At 42.4% G+C, this 17,959-nt stretch overlaps 1 protein-coding gene across 4 annotated transcripts in view; it reads right to left on the bottom strand.

The window, feature by feature from the left end:
- Positions 1–17,357, bottom strand: part of TSHR (thyroid stimulating hormone receptor) — an 81,086-nt gene extending 63,729 nt beyond the window's left edge. For 2 of the 4 annotated variants that reach the window (XM_048487063.1, XM_048487065.1), the window contains exons 1-2: positions 17,230–17,357; positions 14,354–14,648 (exon numbers count right to left, since the gene is read on the bottom strand). In XM_048487063.1, coding sequence (XP_048343020.1) covers positions 14,354–14,648; positions 17,230–17,347 — 413 coding nt within the window. In that variant the 5' untranslated portion in view covers positions 17,348–17,357. Of the gene's footprint in view, positions 1–14,353; positions 14,649–16,920; positions 17,038–17,084; positions 17,142–17,229 lie in introns of those variants that run through there. The other 2 variants (XM_048487066.1, XM_048487064.1) reach the window with 2 other exon arrangements.
- Between the last annotated feature and the right edge of the window lie 602 nt (positions 17,358–17,959).

Genomic DNA, 17,959 nt, shown 5'->3' with positions numbered 1-17,959 from the left:
GGATAATCCAAATCAGAATGACTCTGTTCAAAGTCCTCCTAATTTCAATGGATCTAGAAGAGTGATTTCTGCTTGGAATGACATTGTAATTTTCTCATCACTTATTGATGCATCATGAAATCACACGTATAGTCCCAAACCCAGAATGAATCCACATCTTTCTCCTTCGACTAATATTTTTCAGTGAGCTGTCAGTCAAATTTTTAGTTCGGTGAGTATAAGACTGTATGATAAAATGGGCCACTAACTTTGGGCATAATATACAAATACAGTAATGGGAGGTAATGTGGTTGAAGAGTCCTTAATTTACATTAAGTTCAAGTCTCAAAGAGAACTGTTATAAAATGATGTATTTGTCATCAGAGAAATTGACAAAAATGTTTAAAAATGTTCCGAATGTGTGTTGAAAATGTGAACATCATCAAGGGTCCTTCTATCATCTATGGGGTGGATTTGTAATAAAACTTTTAAAAAACTGGGTACAAATACATTCAATAATCCAGAAGATTTTTGGGTCTTATGGAGTGACAGTTCGAAAAAAGATATGGATTCGACAGCAAGAATGCAAAATGCACAAAAATGGAAAAAATCATTTATACCTTCAATAGAAGAATGGAGTGCTGTGTGGTTTCCGGGCTGTATGGCCGTATTCTAGCAGCATTCTCTCCTGACGTTTCGCCTGCATCTGTGGCTGGCATCTTCAGAGGATCTGGTGGCAGCCACAGATGCAGGCGAAACGTCAGGAGAGAATGCTGCTAGAACACGGCCATACAGCCCGGAAACCACACAGCACCCCAGTGATTCCGGCCGTGAAAGCCTTCGACAATAAATAGAAGAATGGTTTATAAAGACACTGGAATTGGCTGAGATGGGTAAACTTACCTGTTTGATTAGAGAAAGGAATGTGTCTAAATTCACTGGAAACCCCTAATAGACTTTTTATGTAAAACAAAAAAAACTTGATAATGTGGATCTGAGGATTAGAAGAATGAGAACTGTTACTTATTTATCTGTGGGTCTTACACCCTGTTCTGGCCAAGTGCAAGGCACCTGATTTTTAGTTTGCTTGGGGAGCAGAACAGATTCCTTGTGGAACCAAATCCTGCCACTACCTACCACTACCATTAGTGAGTAGTGGCACCTTCCTGTGGAACCAGGAGGCTTCCTCCAAAGCTAGAGCCTCTGAAGAAGGCATCAGAGAAAGTTTTCTAGCACTGGAGGAAGGTGCTGCAGTTAGCTGAACAGAAGACTAAAACTCCATGATTTTGATTTTTGTTTCTTTTCCATCAGGTTGGAATTTGCTTATTTCACTTGCTTCAGCTTTTGCTTTTCATATGTTATTATTCACTGAACATGTTATAAAAAACCAAACATGTTTTTGTGTATTGAACATCACAAAATGAAATTAGTCTTCAGTGTGGGAAGGTCAGACTTAAAATGTGTGGAGGGATAAGTAAAAGGGTAAATAACTGGCCATGCTGTATACCTTTTTTCAAAAGTATTGTATTATTGCTTTGCAACTGAATCAACAAAATATCAGATGGCTTTGGAAAACTGGCCACGGCTTATGGAGTCCGTCATAATTAGATCTCCCCTGCTTCCTGCTGCATTCAAATTGGCTAGTAACTAGAAACTGGTAACAAATTACGCATGGTTTTTCCCCCCAAAAACTGACAGGCATTTTTAAACATGGCTCCTGTACCACTAACAGCTCCAGCCTACTGTTCACTTGTGTTTGGACTGCAGCCCTTCAGACTGCAGTGTGGGTTTACATAACTTAATGCTCTCCTTAAAAAAAAATACTCTAGATCAAATCAAGCCTGAACTGTCCCTAGAAGTCAAAATGATTAAACTGAGGCTGCTGTATAGAGTCACTGGAAAAGACAATAATGCTAGGAAAGGTAGAAGGTCGCAGGAAAAGGGGATGATCCAACATGGCATGGATTGACTCTATAAAGGAAGCCACAGCCCTCAGTACAAGACCTTAGCAAGGCTGTTAATGATAGAATATTTTGGAGGACATTGACTCACAGGCCCCTTCCACACAGCAAATGTATAACGGGTTGCAGTCGGAATAAAGTAACCAGTTTTTCCTATTTTCGCATCCACATGTATCTGTGCAGGATGGAAACAATCCGAGTTGCTGTTGCGCCTTCGCACAGAGACACGTCTTTTTTAATTACTTCCACCGATGTGCACAGGCATGCACAAATGAACTTCCACAGCCATGCTGATTTCTTACTATTCGACCATTTGCACCTGTGTAGCTACGCAGATGTAAGCTGCAAATTTTAAAATAGGAAAATGGAGGCAAATAAAATGCTTCCAGCCCGGCCACTCGCTCTTGAGCAGCTGCAAGCTGGGATTTTTTTTAAAAGACTTCCTAGAAATTCTGGAATTCTCAAAAAAAAAACACACCAGTATGGGGAAAATAACATGGGGCAGACTCCCCATCGGGCAGACTTGTTTTAGGGGCAGGATCTGTGCGAAGTTCTCTTCCAAAACAGTTTTTTTACCGTCCTACACCCGTGTTCATTGGCCAGTGCAGAACAGGCCATAGAGTGGCCATGAATCGAAAGTGACTTGATGGCATTCAACACACTCCCAGAAGTTTCTAATATCAGAATGTTAAGCTAGAAGCTCTCTGACCACACTTATGGAGAAGCATTCAGTCATGTGAATCCCAATCTGCAGCCTGAAATGATACAACCCTGATCCTAGTTTATCATCTCAATTAGAGGCAGCCCTTGATACACACAGAAACAACAGCTGCATTATTTCTCTGGCTGAAAAATAAAGTGAGAAGGGAAGACATTGGTTCTTGAATATCTGTTTTTCAGACCGTTGTTACACACCCAGCCATTAATAAAAACAGACAGCAGGTCTCCCTTTGGTAGAGCTGCTTGTACCAAATATCCTCCCTTTTGTTTTGTGTGTGTATATAAACTAATAAGAAAATTCCACACAATGTTGTGCACTGTAGTGTTCACAGTCTGCTAATTTCCCAAGCACTTGCCCTGACCGTAAGTAAAATAACAAGAGGTTTATTTTGTTCTAGTTTCTTAGTTACTGAAGTCTATCAGACAGCACAGACGCAGATTCCCTATTACAAACAAAGGTGGGGGGAGCATTTCAATATATTCTGGCAAGGCATGACATTATTCAGGGTAGTAAGAAACATCATTAACAACAAAAAACAAAACTGGTCCTGACCATGCCCTGAAAGGGCCTGAACCAGCAGTGATTAATCAAGAAAGAGGTTTTGAGGTTGTGTGTATATGTGGGGAGGGCAGGGAGAGGACTTAATGAAAATAGAAGTGCAGTACACTGCAGTTGAGAAAAAGTCAAGGCTGTTGGATGCCAGATGCTGAGGAATCACAGTGGGGAAAGGTTACAGGTTTCACGCTCTACTTGTGAGCTTTCTAGAAACATCTGTCTAACTTTTGTGGGAAATGTTAAACTGGAGCGGTTGAGTGGTGTGTGGTGTGATCTAGCAAGCACATCTTAGGGAGAGTATTGTCAATTCCTGGCTGGATCTATATTACTGTTGTTAAGGGGAGGGGAATTTTTCAACCAAAATTAGCTGTTTAAGATACCGTAACAGACAGTGTTTCTGGGGTGTTGTGTGGTTTCCGGGCAGTACGGCCATGTTCTAGTATCATTTTCTCCTGATGTTTCACCTGCATCGGTGGCTGGCATCTTCAGAGCCAGTGTTTCCTCTTACTATCTTTTATCTTTTTTTTAAAAGACAATTTCCTCTCATGTCTCTTTCACTTTGAAGAGAAATCAATACATCCCTTGCCACTTCAACTCTTGCAGTTGTTTTATGTTACACACCAGAGATGACCTAGTAGGACGATAAGAAGGTTTGGGAAGGCACTATCTGCTTCTGGGCACCTATAGAGTAAAATTCTGAAATTCTGCAGAACCCCTCTTCCTATCCCTCCTCCCTATGAATTTTTCTTTAATCAAAACAGAATTAATTAGAAATAGACTCCAAATCCTAATTCAAAAGAGAAGATATTTCATAAGAATTTTTCTGTTCAGTCCCCCCCCCCCCCACACACCACATTTCTGATTTTTCTTTTGGCCTTGGGGAAAAAAATATACCCCCCCCCCCTCCCATTCTTTCTACCTAGGCTTCACATCTCTACTTTGTAATACTGGTCCTATCCAACTGTTTTTGAGCATCTTATGCTGATCGAATTGTTTTCTTTTGAGTTTACTACATTGTTTTCTATCTTTAGAATTCATTTCCTACATTATATATCATTCCTTAGACAGGGTTTTTTTTAATTTATTTGCTTGCTTACTGGATATTAGGAGCTCTGTGGTACAGAGTGGTAAGTTGCAGTACCACAGTCAAAGCTCTGCGTACAGCCTGAGTTTGATCCTGACAGAGGCCAGTTTCAAGCAGCTGGCTCAAGGATGACTCAACCTTCCATCCTTCTGAGGTTGGTAAAATGAGTACTCATCTTGCTGGGGATCAAGTGTAGATGACTGGGGAAGACAGTGGCAAACCTCCCTGTAAAACACAGTTTGCCTAGTAAACGCCATGATGTAACATTACCCCATGGATCAGTAATGACCCAGTACTTGTACAGGAGCAGATATTGCCTATATTATGTACTCCACTTTTGATTCCCATTGAAAAAAGTGGGGGATAATTAGGTTTGCCAGCTTTTGGTTGGGAAATTCCTGGGAATTTTAGGGGTGGCGCCTGAGGAGGCCAGGGTTTTGGGAAGGTGATGTAAAAGAAATACTTGAAAAAATGGTACTGTAGTGACCCTCGATTACAAATGCTTTCCCAACTTTTCCAGATGGTACAAGCAACAAACACAGTAATGAAAAATCCTCACTTGAGGAGAAATGAAGCTTCCTTTTGGCAAAAACTTTATAAAGCCAACAAATAAATAAATAGTGTGAATAATAGTTGGATTGGCTCAGGCTAGCCTGGTCATGTTAGACTACAGAAGCTCAGCAGGGTCAGCTGTTGCCTGCTGCAATATTATATTCCTTCCAGGTAACTGAAAGACAGAGGGTGTTTAGCCTATGGAGGCTTTCACCAATGGAAGAGTTACTTAAATTGAAGGAAGGCTCTGAAGATGCCAGCCACAGATGCAGGCGAAACGTCAGGAGAGAAACGTCAGGAGAGAATGCTGCTAGAACACGGCCATACAGCCCGGAAACCACACAGCACCCAAGTGATTCCGGCCGTGAAAGCCTTCGACAATACATTGAAGGAAGGCTCTTTAGGCTTCACATTTTGTTTAGCAGAGTGGCAGGATATATCCTGCTGGTCTTCTGTGAGCGAAGTCTCCAGCATTGTGCTTCCCTGAGGAGACTGCTAGTTAAAAAAGTGCACAGAGCACAAGCTGAAGGAGAGTTTAAGATCCAAGCCACTATTATTTAAAATAATATTTATCTACCTATAGGTGCTGAGGTAGATGTTTCTATTATAGTTCATCTCTATTTCTCCATAATGGTCTACCTAGCAGCTTTACTGTGGCATTGCCAAAATAATTATCAGTTTCAGTCCAAATAAATGAATTCTTCTAATATGACATATGTCTTCAAAATTCTGAGCTTCAAACATGGATAAGCTTCCTGTGTTGGAGATTGTTAATACTTTTTTAAAAAAACCTCTCCACAAAATGAAATAATTGTTTCTGGTAGAAGCCAATCAACTGTTCCAGTTCATCTTAAAACAGTAAACTTTTGCTTTGGAAGCCACTCATATTATTGTTACCGCCAGGAAAATAAACAAAATATTTTCCTGAGTCAGGTTGCCTGGTTACACTGGCTCCATGACCGGACACAGAGACTTGTGTGGTTCAGGAGCCTCCATAAGGCTCACAGAGAACGTATATGTAGGAGTGTGTCAATGATATATGGTTTCCCTCTTGTTTATGCTGTACTAGGATGTAATAAAAGCCCCTCTTCAGTTGAATTTATTATGTGCCCGTTGTTTAGGATTTTAGTTTGACTAGGTTCTCCAGTTAAGTTTAAAGGTTCTGTTATTGCTAGGTTTAGGAAAGTTTTGCCTATAAGTATATATGTTTATCCCTTTAAGGTTTCCCTAAGGTTTAAGTTTAGAAATGTTGTTTTTGAAATTTGTGTCTGATGGCCAAAGCAGTGGCCTGAAAGGTTTGATATTAAGGGACAAGAAAGTTGGCTCTGGAATGCAGCTTAGACCAACACCCAGCTGACTCCTTAACAAAGACAAAGGCCCTCTTTGGACTTGCAGATCGAATCTGTTGCCAGCACCCAGAGGTCCCCAGCCATTGGAAGACATGCAGGGACCACCATTGGACAGTTTGAACTTTTCTTTGTTGTAACGAAGTGAGGCGGGAGCCTCAGGATATTACTGAAGGAAACAGCCATCTGATAAAGGAGATAGCTGGGTGCGGTAGTGAGCCCACCTGGATTTTATGAATGGACCTTATCTGCTCTCCATTCAGCACCATTGCGAGATCTCGCGGGAAGACGTTTGACAGCGGGATTTATAATCTCTTTCAGAAGTTGTAACTGTATCCTGTTTTCAGGTTGTTTGTTTTCTTTGGTGGTTGGTGAGAGACTTGCCCCCTCACCTCCCCTTTTCCCTGCCCCTTTGCCCCTTTGAAGTTTGGGAATAAAAGTTCTTGCATGGGGTTGCAAGAGCGTGATTCTCCTGACAGAGCTGTGACCACCACCTGCAAATAAAATCCTTTTGCTTTGAAGAACGTCGGCTTCCTGTACCTCATTAAGTTGCTGAGCTGAAATCACTTATTGTTACCCGAGCAGCAGCGGTAACATTATCGAACCCCGGAACAGAAAAGTATAGATACATGGCTGCACAATGGGTGCCACTTGATAAATAGAACATACCGTTCTGCTATTGGTAAGTGGCACTGAAATACCACTTGCGCTGAGGGGCCCAATTAAATTCCAAATGAGGATTTCACTGTTCGTTCTTTAGGAGTAGAGCCACTGGCCATCTGGATACATTTAATATAATCTGTGAGATTTTAATCTGTGCAGGTCTCTTCTCAAAGTCAATTTGGAGACTCTCATTGGTAGCAAATGCCTCAGCTCAGTTATTATTGGGAGTCAGATGGAGCACACAGGTAACCTGTCTTTGTTTTCAGGATGCATAATTCAAAAAGTACATCGGGGAGAGAGACGCTTAATTAAAAGCTGTAGTTTTGAAAATGATGAAGAAACTAATTAATGCTTGGGCATTCAGTGGGTAAAGTGCATTCCGCTCCATACTTAAGCTTTACGGTCGCTTTTAAAATGGCTTAACAAGCTGCAGAGTTGGAACAAATACAGACAAATAGGATCTGAATGGTTATCTTTTCAAGCATTGTAGAAAGCATCTACAATATAACTTCAAGTCCTTGGCAAAAAAAAGAAAGAAGCTAAGCAACATAATTGAAGAGCATTATTCTGCTTCTGGGTCTGGCGAACAACATCTCCATCAGGAAAATAGAATCTGTACTTTAAATCATAAAAGTAGCCTAAAATATTTATGTTTACTAATCATCATCTCTAAGATTGATATAAATAACAGTAAAGGAAACCTCACTTTCTTTTACCATTTTCTAAAGTGAAATTACTTTTAGTTGCGCTTTTTTTTGGCAGAATGCACTAAGAATTAGCTCTATAACTTTGTTTTTTTAGGGTCATTGAACTTTACAAATTAGTGAATGTTTCCAAAGTCCAGCCACTTATGACTTTTCTTTCTGTAAATAAAAAAGCACCTCAGGCATAAAGCCACCTCAGACGAAAACTGGCTGATTTTGCAGCTAAAGGTTCTTTTGTTTGTTTGATTTGCCCCAAGAAATGTACATATATTAGGGATGTCGGAGTTTAAAACAAAAGGGGACCCCCTCTCTCTCACACAAAACATTAATTTAGCCAAGGAAGCTTTGTTAAGTACTCCGGGAGTTGTGAAACACACTGACTCCTGCTTTTGTGAGATATTTGACTACCTCAAAATATACTGAAATTTGTATTCCCAAAGAGGGAGTGTCAATCTGTCGTAAGCCGATATATGCCCCTTCCTTAGGCCAACATCTCTTTTTGTATCAGGTCCTGGGCATGAATGCACCCTGGCTGTCTCTTCACACCAACCTGCGACCATACCCTGACCTTCCTCTCACTTCCTTGAAAGTGAGGATGGGCCGCCTTGAAACTTGTCTTCGGGTAGTCAATACACCACAAAGGCAACTATGTACGTTTCTTCACAGAGCTGCCACATTCAGATCCTCTGAAGATGCCAGGCACAGATGCAGGCGAAACGTCGGGAGAAAATGCGACTAGAACACGGCCATACAGCCCAGAAACCACACAACACGCCAGTTGCTACATTAATTCTTATATTTTCCTCATTTGAAGGCTGTCTTCCAAGAAACAGAAAAAATAGCTTTTTACTATGCTTGAGCATACACTGTGTTCAAGCAGATACATACTCCAAGCAGTTTCTAAGTCAGACCAGGCATACATTTTGCAACTGCTACTCGCCAAGGTCAGGTGCAACTTCCATGTACATTCCCATTTGATTGGGACAAAAAGCCAGTGCCCAACAGTCTGGAATTGTTCCCTCTGACAGAAGCTGACAGTTGTGAACACAGAATGATACACCTTTTGCAATCCCAAAGAGAATACAGACGGGCATCATTTGCCTCCCAGTTTAATACTTTACAATGTAATTGTGAAAAGCCTGTTTGGTTTAGTGTTATTTGTCAGTAAAGAATAAACATTACTTGGAAATATTTTAGAAGAATTACTGAAGATCTGTAGCTGGATTATTAGGGCTTCTGGCAAACACTCTTTTCTTAATCCCCAATAGTATTTGCTTGAGATGTAGTGGGTAGGGTGAGTTTGCTCATTCTGCTTCCAGGCATGCTCTGTAGCCAGTTGTGAAGCTCTCACGGGGACATCCGGGGACAAATGTCCTGGGCGTCCACCATGGGAGTCCCGTGGGAGTGCAAAATCACTTGATTGCACCCCCTGCCGGCTGCCTGCCTGCCTGCCTATGTTCTCTCGCTCCTTCTGTCTCCCTCTCTATGTGAAAAACTTGCTCAGCTTGGTATTTATGTCTCCACAATCAGCAAACCTTCCAAGTTATGGTGAGTCTCAATTTCATTTTACCCAGTTTCCCAGCATCCTCAGGGCATCTGCAAATTACTATTTTGTAATTTGCCCTCATCCCTTTCTGCCCCTCCAAAAGGTTTTTTCCTCCAAACTGTCCCCCAGCATCCTCAGAGCCTGCATGCAAATGACCCTTCTTCTCATTGGCTCCTACTTTCAGCTTTGCCTCATGAAGGGGGTGGGGCGAGTAAACTGATGAAAGGGCTGGGACAAAGCCAACCGGGGAGTGCAGCAGAGATCATGCATGTCCTTCTGAAAATTGCACTGGTAAGTTTGAAAAGAAAAGAAAATATGACCTTTTACTTTCAGTTTTGTAGAGAGGGGCTCAGTTTTTCCTCACGAGGGGGCTAATCAGAGCTTTGTGATTAATCAGAAGAATTTTACCTGTTATCTTCCAGCATAAGCACAGTATGATATCTGTGAATTGCATTTGCACGAGATCTTTAATGCATTGAATATCAAAATAATCCCTTTCTAGGTAATGGTTCAGCACTATAAAACTACATTATGCAAACAGCATACAGGCATCAGATTCAGAATCTGCCGAGTTTACAAAATAATCTCATAAATGCTAGAATGCATCCAGCCATGAAACTTGAACAATTGAACCTGCAAAGTTTTAATTAGAAGTTTTTAAATATTATGCATAAGCCATATAGTTTAAAAATTTATGCAGATACATGTATGTGATGCAAGTGTTGCATACTTGATACCGTGTCTCTCAAAGTAAGTGCATAATGTGGTTTTTCACGATAGATAGTGGAATGAATTTCAGATACATAATAGGAGTGTAAGGAGTGTAAGTCATATATTGTTCCAACCTCCAGGTGGTGGCTGAAGATCTCCTGGAATTACAAATGATTCCCAGGTACAGAGATCAGTTCACCAGGAGCAAATGGCAACTTTATATGGTAGATTCTGCATTGCACCACTGAAGTCTGTCCTCTCTCTGAACCCCCCTTCATAGGGTTTCACCTTGAAAATCTCCAGGTATTTCCTAGTCTGGAGCAGGCAACCCTAGTTCTGCACAATGCAGGATGTTTTAATAATAGCTATATTTTCAATGTTTTAATGTCAACACTGCTTGTTTGTGATGTCTGAATTGTAAACAAAGGAGCTTGAAGAAAGAGCAGGGGACACAAACACATAACTGTTCACAATTTCTCTGCATCTGGGATTGTAGAGAGTGATGTGTTGGAATGTTTGGAGTAAATTCCCACAGTAAACTCCCTGAGGTTCAACAAAAAGGCATAGAGGCCAAAGTCTGGTGTTGCCTCTTGGCACTGGTATTCAGAGGTTTACTGCCTCTGAATGTGGAAGTTCTGCACAGTTTCAGCACTCAAAACAGATTTTTGAAGAACAAGTCAAGAAAGTAAATTCTGAGTTGTGCCCACAGCAGCTTCTGGCCTTGGCTACCCAGGCTGATGAATACTCACCATATAAATTCAAAAGAATACATAAGCTCTCTCTCTCTCTCTCTCTCTCTCTCTCTCTCTCTGGGAAGAACCTTTGGGTCATCCAGGGGTTACTTTGGGCTGCACCCTTAGCAATTAGAAGACGAATCTGCAGTGCTTGGAGTTCTTGTAGATACAAGTGTGAAATAGGTATTCAGAGGAAGAGATGGAAATTCAAGCTTGCTTGTACTATGCCTTACTTGGGCAGGTTTGATATTAATCCAAATTGGCTATTATTCCTGCCAATGGTTGGGAGAAATGCAAGGGAATGAGTGGAGGGTAATAAAACATTATTCACAGCAGTAATAAAACATTTTGAAAGCATTTTAAGTCATATGACACTTAAAACACTTTTAAGTGTTACAACAGTTGTTAAACATTTTGAAAGCATTTTGAAAAACTTGTCAACAAATTTATTTCTGATGTGTGGCATGGCCCATTGCTGTGTTCAGATTTGTGAATTGGGACATGTTCTATAATGTGATGGTGGCTTTGAGATGACTTGATGCAAAAAATAATTCTTTGGTTATAGTGGGGGAGGGTGGCCTTTGGTCATGGTGGGGGAGGGTGGCTGTCCATGCCTGCCCCCTCCCGCAAAACTCGGGTTTTACCCCAGGCTCCATTTTCCCTAGCCATGCCTCTGGATTATTGGGATTGATTCTGCTGACATTTTCTAAACTGTGTCATTTGTCATATAACATGAAGCTTAATGTTTATAGTACCAAAATTGTATTTACAGAGGGATATACTACACCACCATAATGTAGTGGTTAAAAGCAGTGGGCTCTTTTCTGGTGAACTGGGTTTGTTTCCCACTCCTCTACATGAAGCCATCTGGGTGACCTTGGGATAGTCACAGTTCTTCAGAACTCTCTCAGCCCCACCTACCTTACAAAATGCCTGTTGCAGGGAGAGGAAGGGAAGGAGTTTGTGAGCCGTTTTGAGACAGGAGAAAAAAAGCAGGGTAAAAATCCAAATTCCTCTTCTTCTTGATGTCCCACCATTGCAACAACGACCCACTGTCCGAACAGTGCTTAAAATAGAATTCAATCTAACTGGGGAGGAAGGAGGAGTTCCAGCTTCTGTTCCACATGTGTAACTTCTAAATTAGATTAACATTGCCTCACCATGCATGTAAAGAGAGGTGGGGCAGGGGGAAACAGTAAGAAACCCCACTTCTGTTTATAATATATAGTATATTATAGTACAATATACTATAGTACAAGTGCTGCTATAGTACAATTAGATACTTCTAGAGTGCCAACCAGAATACGGATGAAGAACTGAGACTAAGACTGAGAAAGGGGGAAGATTATAAAGGGGAGGGAGAGAGGTACAAAGGTATGTCATGAAAGGAAGACAGCAAAATGGAGAAACTGCGGAAAAGAGGAAGAGGAATTGAGAAAAGAGGAAAGGTGGTTATATTTTCTACAACTCACTAACTGTAAAATCTGATGGAGCAGCCAAAATTATGGAGCGGACTGGAAGGAAAGGAAGAGAGAAACGGACTACTGGAGGCCGCGCAGCATGACAACGATTGTAGCAACCATTAGTCCTGCTAGCTGGTCTTGCCTTGCTCCAGTACTGGCTTGGTTGATGACTTCAGTAGGACACCTACTGTATATACTCGTGTATAAGTCGACCCGAATATAAGTCGAGGCACCTAATTTTACCACAAAAAACTGGGAAAACTTATTGACTCGAGTATAAGTCTAGGGTGGGAAATGCAGCAGCTGCTGGTAAATTTCAAAAATAAAAATAGATACGGTTGGGTGCTATTTGGGGGTCTCTGCCACTGACCCCCCATCTCACCAATCCCAAGGTCTCTGCCACCGACTTCTCCATCCCGCTGCTTGTCCAGCTCACCCAGGTTGACTGGCTGTCACCCGCCAAGAACTAGGGGGCCAGACGCCGCCGAGAAGAAGGCAGAGGCAGAAAAAGCAGCTGAAAGGGGGAAGTCAGAGAAGAAGGTGTAACCCCCATGCCCAGAATGGGTTGGCCCAGAATGGGTTGACCCAGAAAGGGGTGGAGTCTGAGAAGAAGCAGAATGCTGCAGAACTCAGAGCTCTTTGGAGAAGACAAGGCTACCAGACTCGGACCTTGATTTCTATAAGCCCTTAACACCTTGTTAAGGTAATTGCAATATTATTGGGAACTACTGGGAAGGTAGTTGTTTTTGCTATGTTGTAAATGTTGGAGTTTATTGTTTCAGGGTTTCTTTTTGTGGTTGTAATGGGTGAGAGTTCTCCTGGAAACCTTCATCATGTTGCATCCTGTTCACCAAGCCCTTGGAGTCTTCAGGAGCCAACCCACTGGCAAAGAAGAATTGGACTTGGCAGTATCAGTAGACTGTAACTAGAAGGACTTAAAATGCAACCTGAACAGGACCTTGAATTGTAATGTTAAATGTTGATGTTTAATGTTATTTGTAAAGAGAAGTAAACTGTTTTGTTTAAATTTGCTTCTTTGCAACTCCTTCCAAGTACTGCCCCACAGAACCCACAAGTTGAGGTTACAAAGGCAGAGGAGAGCGAAGCAGAGAAGGAGGCTGAGAAAGCAGCTGAAAGGGGGGAGGCAGAGAAGAAGGCAGGAGAGAGCGAAGACAGGAGAGGGGGAATGCCACACAAGAATTAAGTGGGGACCCTCACTTTAGCATTATAAGTCGAGGGGGCTTTTTCAGCACAAAAAAGTAATGCTGAAAAAGTAGACTTACTAATGTAGTATATGTTAAGAGTGAAGATGTTTGTGCAAGCTGCTTGTAGTAACCTTTGAAGAAAAGCATCCTAAGCAGAAAGCAGAGTGTCTGCTCCACTGTCCATGCGCCTCCAATGACTGCAGTGCAGAAGTGCATTACAGCTTTTTTTTTGTTTTTCAATGCATTCCATGACAGCAGAATGATGTTGGCTTCAGGGGCCCTCCAGCTGACTTGGGGCGCCCAAATTTTCTCCCCCCAAGTCCCCCTGCTTTTGGTGGCCCTGGAAAGCATCACATCTTCTGGATGGGGTTGCATTCCCTTTGAAGGAATATGTCCATAGTTTGGGTTGTTCCTGGAACTAGGGCTACTGCTGAATAAGCAGATCAGAGGTGCCTTTGACCACCTTCTACTGGTTAGCCAGATGCAGCCTTTTCTAATCAGAAAAGATCTGGTTACTGTGAAGTATGCCCTAGTTATATCGAGATTAGATTACTGCAGTGTGCTCTACATGGGGCTGTCCTTGAAAAGTGTTTGGAAACTTTACTTAATACAGATTGTGGGTGGTAAGGAACATAACACTGCCATCCTGATCCATTTCACTTGTTCCCAATCTGTACTTGGGCACATTTCAAAGTGCCGGGGCTGACCTATAAATACTAATGTTTTGAGAATGCCTTCCCCTGTACAAACCTAATAAACCACTAAGGTCATCCTCAAAGACCCTGCTTTGGGTCTCCCCACCTTCTGAGACTAGGCAGCTGGAAAACCAAAAGACAACCTTCTTAGTTGTTGCCCCCAACATAGGCAACTCTCTTTTTTCATCTGTCTCCTTCCATCATAGCCTTTTACCAGCAGGTGAAGAATTATTTTATTTCTTCTGATATTCCCTCAACCACCTCTCCTTCCCAACCTGTTTTCATTATTGTACACTTGTGCTTTTACAAATGTATTTTAGTTGTGGTTTTAATTGTCTTTATATGTTTTTATAACTTTTTTCCTACCATCAGCCACAGTTGATGGCCCTAATTTTGCAGAACAGTATACTTTAAAAAAAAATGCATGTACTCACAAAGTCTGTATGCCTTGTGGTAGGTTGGGGATGTAATGGATCTCTGTGCAGGTGATTTTGAAGCGGTCCCAATCGGAGCAGTCACAAAGGGATGGACACACATCCATGGCTCTACTTATCAGCCCCATTTTGAGCAGCAGCAGCAGCTGAAGGAATTCTGGCAACAGCATCTTCTTGAGCCTACAGATGCCGCTGCTTCTCCAATTCTTCCCCATACAGAGACCAGAGGTAACTTCTAAGCAAGAAGTACAGGAAAGCCCGTGTCTCTTAGGAAAACACACCTTCACGATTCTTGCTGAAGGGAAACATAAAAGCATAACAAGTAAAATTGCAAAGACATTATTCCCAGGCACACACATATCCTTTCAGTGTACTCAGTGGTGGGATCCAAAAATTTTAGTAACAGGTTCCCATGGTGGTGGGATTCAAACAGTGGCGTAGCGCCAATGGGGCTGGGCGGGGCAAGACGGGGGCATGGCCAGGCATTCCGGGGGCAGGGCATTAATAATTTCTCTGTTACTGTAAAAAACTCTTACTGTAAAAAAAAGTTCCTTATTTCCAGCTGGTATCTTTCTGTCCATAATTTAAACTCATTATAGCAAGTCCTATCGTCTAGTGCCAACAGAAACAACTATTTCTCCTCTAATTGACTGCCTGTCAAATACTTAATACTTTCAAATACTTAATTCAGTTTCTAGAAATCAAAAGAAGTATACTTTACTTAAACAAGGAACTTTACCATATTTCTAAAACATGTTTTTAAAACAGCCCAACAGGGAGAATTATCCCGTTTTCTACCTTCGCTAACCAGCCACATAGGAAACAACAGGACTTTATGCCAACTGTGAAATCATGAGTGGTCACTACAGTTTAGTGAAGATTCACCATCACCACTGTTTTTTAACTATATTCTGAAGGGCTAATACATTCAATACTCAAAATAATTTGCACTTTAGATTAAGACACAAATTCATTAAAACATGGATCCGATGGACCATTCCAACTGCATAGGCATATTCAAGAGCTAGATATCAAGGCTGCTGCCAGGATACACAGGTTGTGATTTTTTTTTAATTGAGTAAGCATTAGTACAAAATGCTTTGTAATCCTTTTGCCCCATAAATACCTAAAATCAGTCATTAACACTCCCTTTTTATTCCTGGGTGACCTTGGGCTAGTCACGTGGAGATGGAAAAGCGGACCCAATTAGTAACCCCCTCTCGGCACACACAAATAATTAGTAACCCACTCTCGGGAACTGGTGAGAACCTGCTGGATCCCACCTCTGAGTGTACTCCAAAGTAACTTTAGTATCATCCCAAGCATTTCCTTCATTGTCATCTGCAGCAAATGGCTCCATAAACCACCTTCCATCCCAGAGATGCAAAGCTCTATAGGCAATTGTGTTTCCGTAAGCAGTATACAGTGTGCCCACCCTCACGTTCCCATCCAAAATTTTCTTGTAAACTACTGGTAATCCCCTTAGACGGTAAATAGCACATCTCTGAAACTGCCTTGGACTGTCTGATTTCCTGGCTGCCTCATAAACTATTGATGCTTGCTCCATACCCACAAAACCATTTCTCTTAAAAATGAAAACCTAGAACTGAAACTCTTGTGTGGTCTGGTGAAATGAAAAGGGGTGGGGATGAGCTGGGCCTGATTTTACATTATCATTAATATTTATTTCTACAACAGGTACCACTTTAAGCAGTGTTTGGTTGTACTGACTATATGCTAAGCCTTACAAATAACAGGAAAAGGCAACTTATAAATAATACAGAATTGCATGAACTCTGGGGGCTATGAATGAATAAGAAATTTAGCAAATTATAGGCACATTAAGAAAGGAAAACAGACTGGTCAGATTTAGTCCAGGAACCTAAACTATGTATCCTGTTCAGTTACAGGAATCTGCCCATAGATGTTATCAGAAAAAAATGCTTTAAATGTTATAAATATACAGTACGTGGATGCTGTGGGCTTTCCAGGTTGTACATGTATTAACAATAGAACTATTGAAAATAATAAAAAATATTAAATGGAGCAAAATGCTGAAAGGATCATCCCAATACTGTTTACCTCATTATCAGCCTGACTCCTTAAACAGCAAATCCTAGAAGCATGCTCTCCTCAGGGCAGACCCCACTATCCCTTTCCCATGGTTGCCAGTCTCCAGGTGGGGCCTGGAGATCTCCTGGAATTACAAGTGCTCTCCAGACTACAAAGAAATAATTTCCCTGGGGAAAATGGACACTGGGGAGGGTGGACCCCACTGAGATTCTTCTCCTTCCCAAACTTCACCCTTCTTAGACTCCATCCCCAAATCTCCTTGAATTTTCCAACTCAGCAACACTACCCTCTCTCCATTGCACACCATCTCCCTGGTGACTTTACTACCCCATTTATCTATGATTTTTATCTGAAAGGCTCGGGTTCAGATCCTCATCTGCCATGAAGCGGACTGACTAACTTTGGGCCAGTCGCTCCCTCTAATCCTAGCGTATCTGGCAAGCTGTTGCGAATGGGGAAAGAGAGAACTACAGAGCCTTCCTGGGCGCGCTCACCAGCTAGCATCCCAGGATAGTCTCCATAACAGGCTCCTTCTCTGTTCATTTGTTTTGGGATGCGATTCTGGGAGGCTTTCACAGCGACTTGACAGACAGAAAGTCAACCGGTGTATGTATCCTTCCCTGGGGATGCAGTAAAACGTGCCCTGCGGAAAATTCACCTGCTGTAGCGATGGGGACGTTTTCCGCCTGCCTGCCCCGCTGTTGTTAAAGACGCCCTGCCACAGGAGAGGAATATTATAGGGTCACAGAAGGTAACTTGCAACAGCGCCCTTTCCCACCCGCAGCAGTAACGCCGCTTCTCACCGGGAGTCAAAGTTGTGCAGCAGGCGGTGCCGACGCAGCGAGCTCGCCCTGCTCTTCTCCCGCACTGTGCGCTGAGAAGCGGGTGAAGGTCCTTCTCTAAGTGGCGCCACCATCCCATTTGCTCCCTGCAAGGCGGCGCTGGGAGAATTTGCAAAAAGTCCGCTGCTCCGAGCCAGTCCAGCACATCTTCAGCGTCCTCCAGTGCTGGCTCTCGGTCGACATCTAGTGGCGGCTACCGGGAATTATCGAATCAGAAGCTCCTCCGAGGGACAGGGGGGAGCAATCTGTCCAGAAGTTCTTCTGCAATGGCATTCGCCCTAAGCCACAGGTGTCAAACTCACGGCCCTCCAGATGTTATGGATTAAAATTCCCATAATCCCCTGCCAGCATGATGCTGGCAGGGGATAATGGGAACTGTAGTCCATAACATCTGGAGGGCCGTGAGTTTGACGCCTATGTCCTAAGCTCTTGATAGAGTAGTATATGTGGTAGTTTATGTTCCTGAGGGGAAGCAAATGAGCTCTGCACATGTTCAGTGGACCTCTTAGAAGAGTAGACACCACAAGGGTCATCCAATCCAAACCCCCGCCCTGCTGGAACACACAATCAAAGCACTCCCCGCAGGTGGCCATCCAGCCTCTGTTTAAAAACAGCCTTTAACCTCCTTTTCTCCAAACTAAACATACCCAGCTCCCTAAGTCTCTCCTCATAGGGCATGGAATCCAAATCT

The sequence above is a fragment of the Sphaerodactylus townsendi genome, linkage group LG02, assembly GCF_021028975.2.
Source record: "Sphaerodactylus townsendi isolate TG3544 linkage group LG02, MPM_Stown_v2.3, whole genome shotgun sequence".
Classification (NCBI taxonomy): domain Eukaryota; kingdom Metazoa; phylum Chordata; class Lepidosauria; order Squamata; family Sphaerodactylidae; genus Sphaerodactylus; species Sphaerodactylus townsendi.
This window is presented reverse-complemented; position numbering and strand designations above follow the sequence as displayed.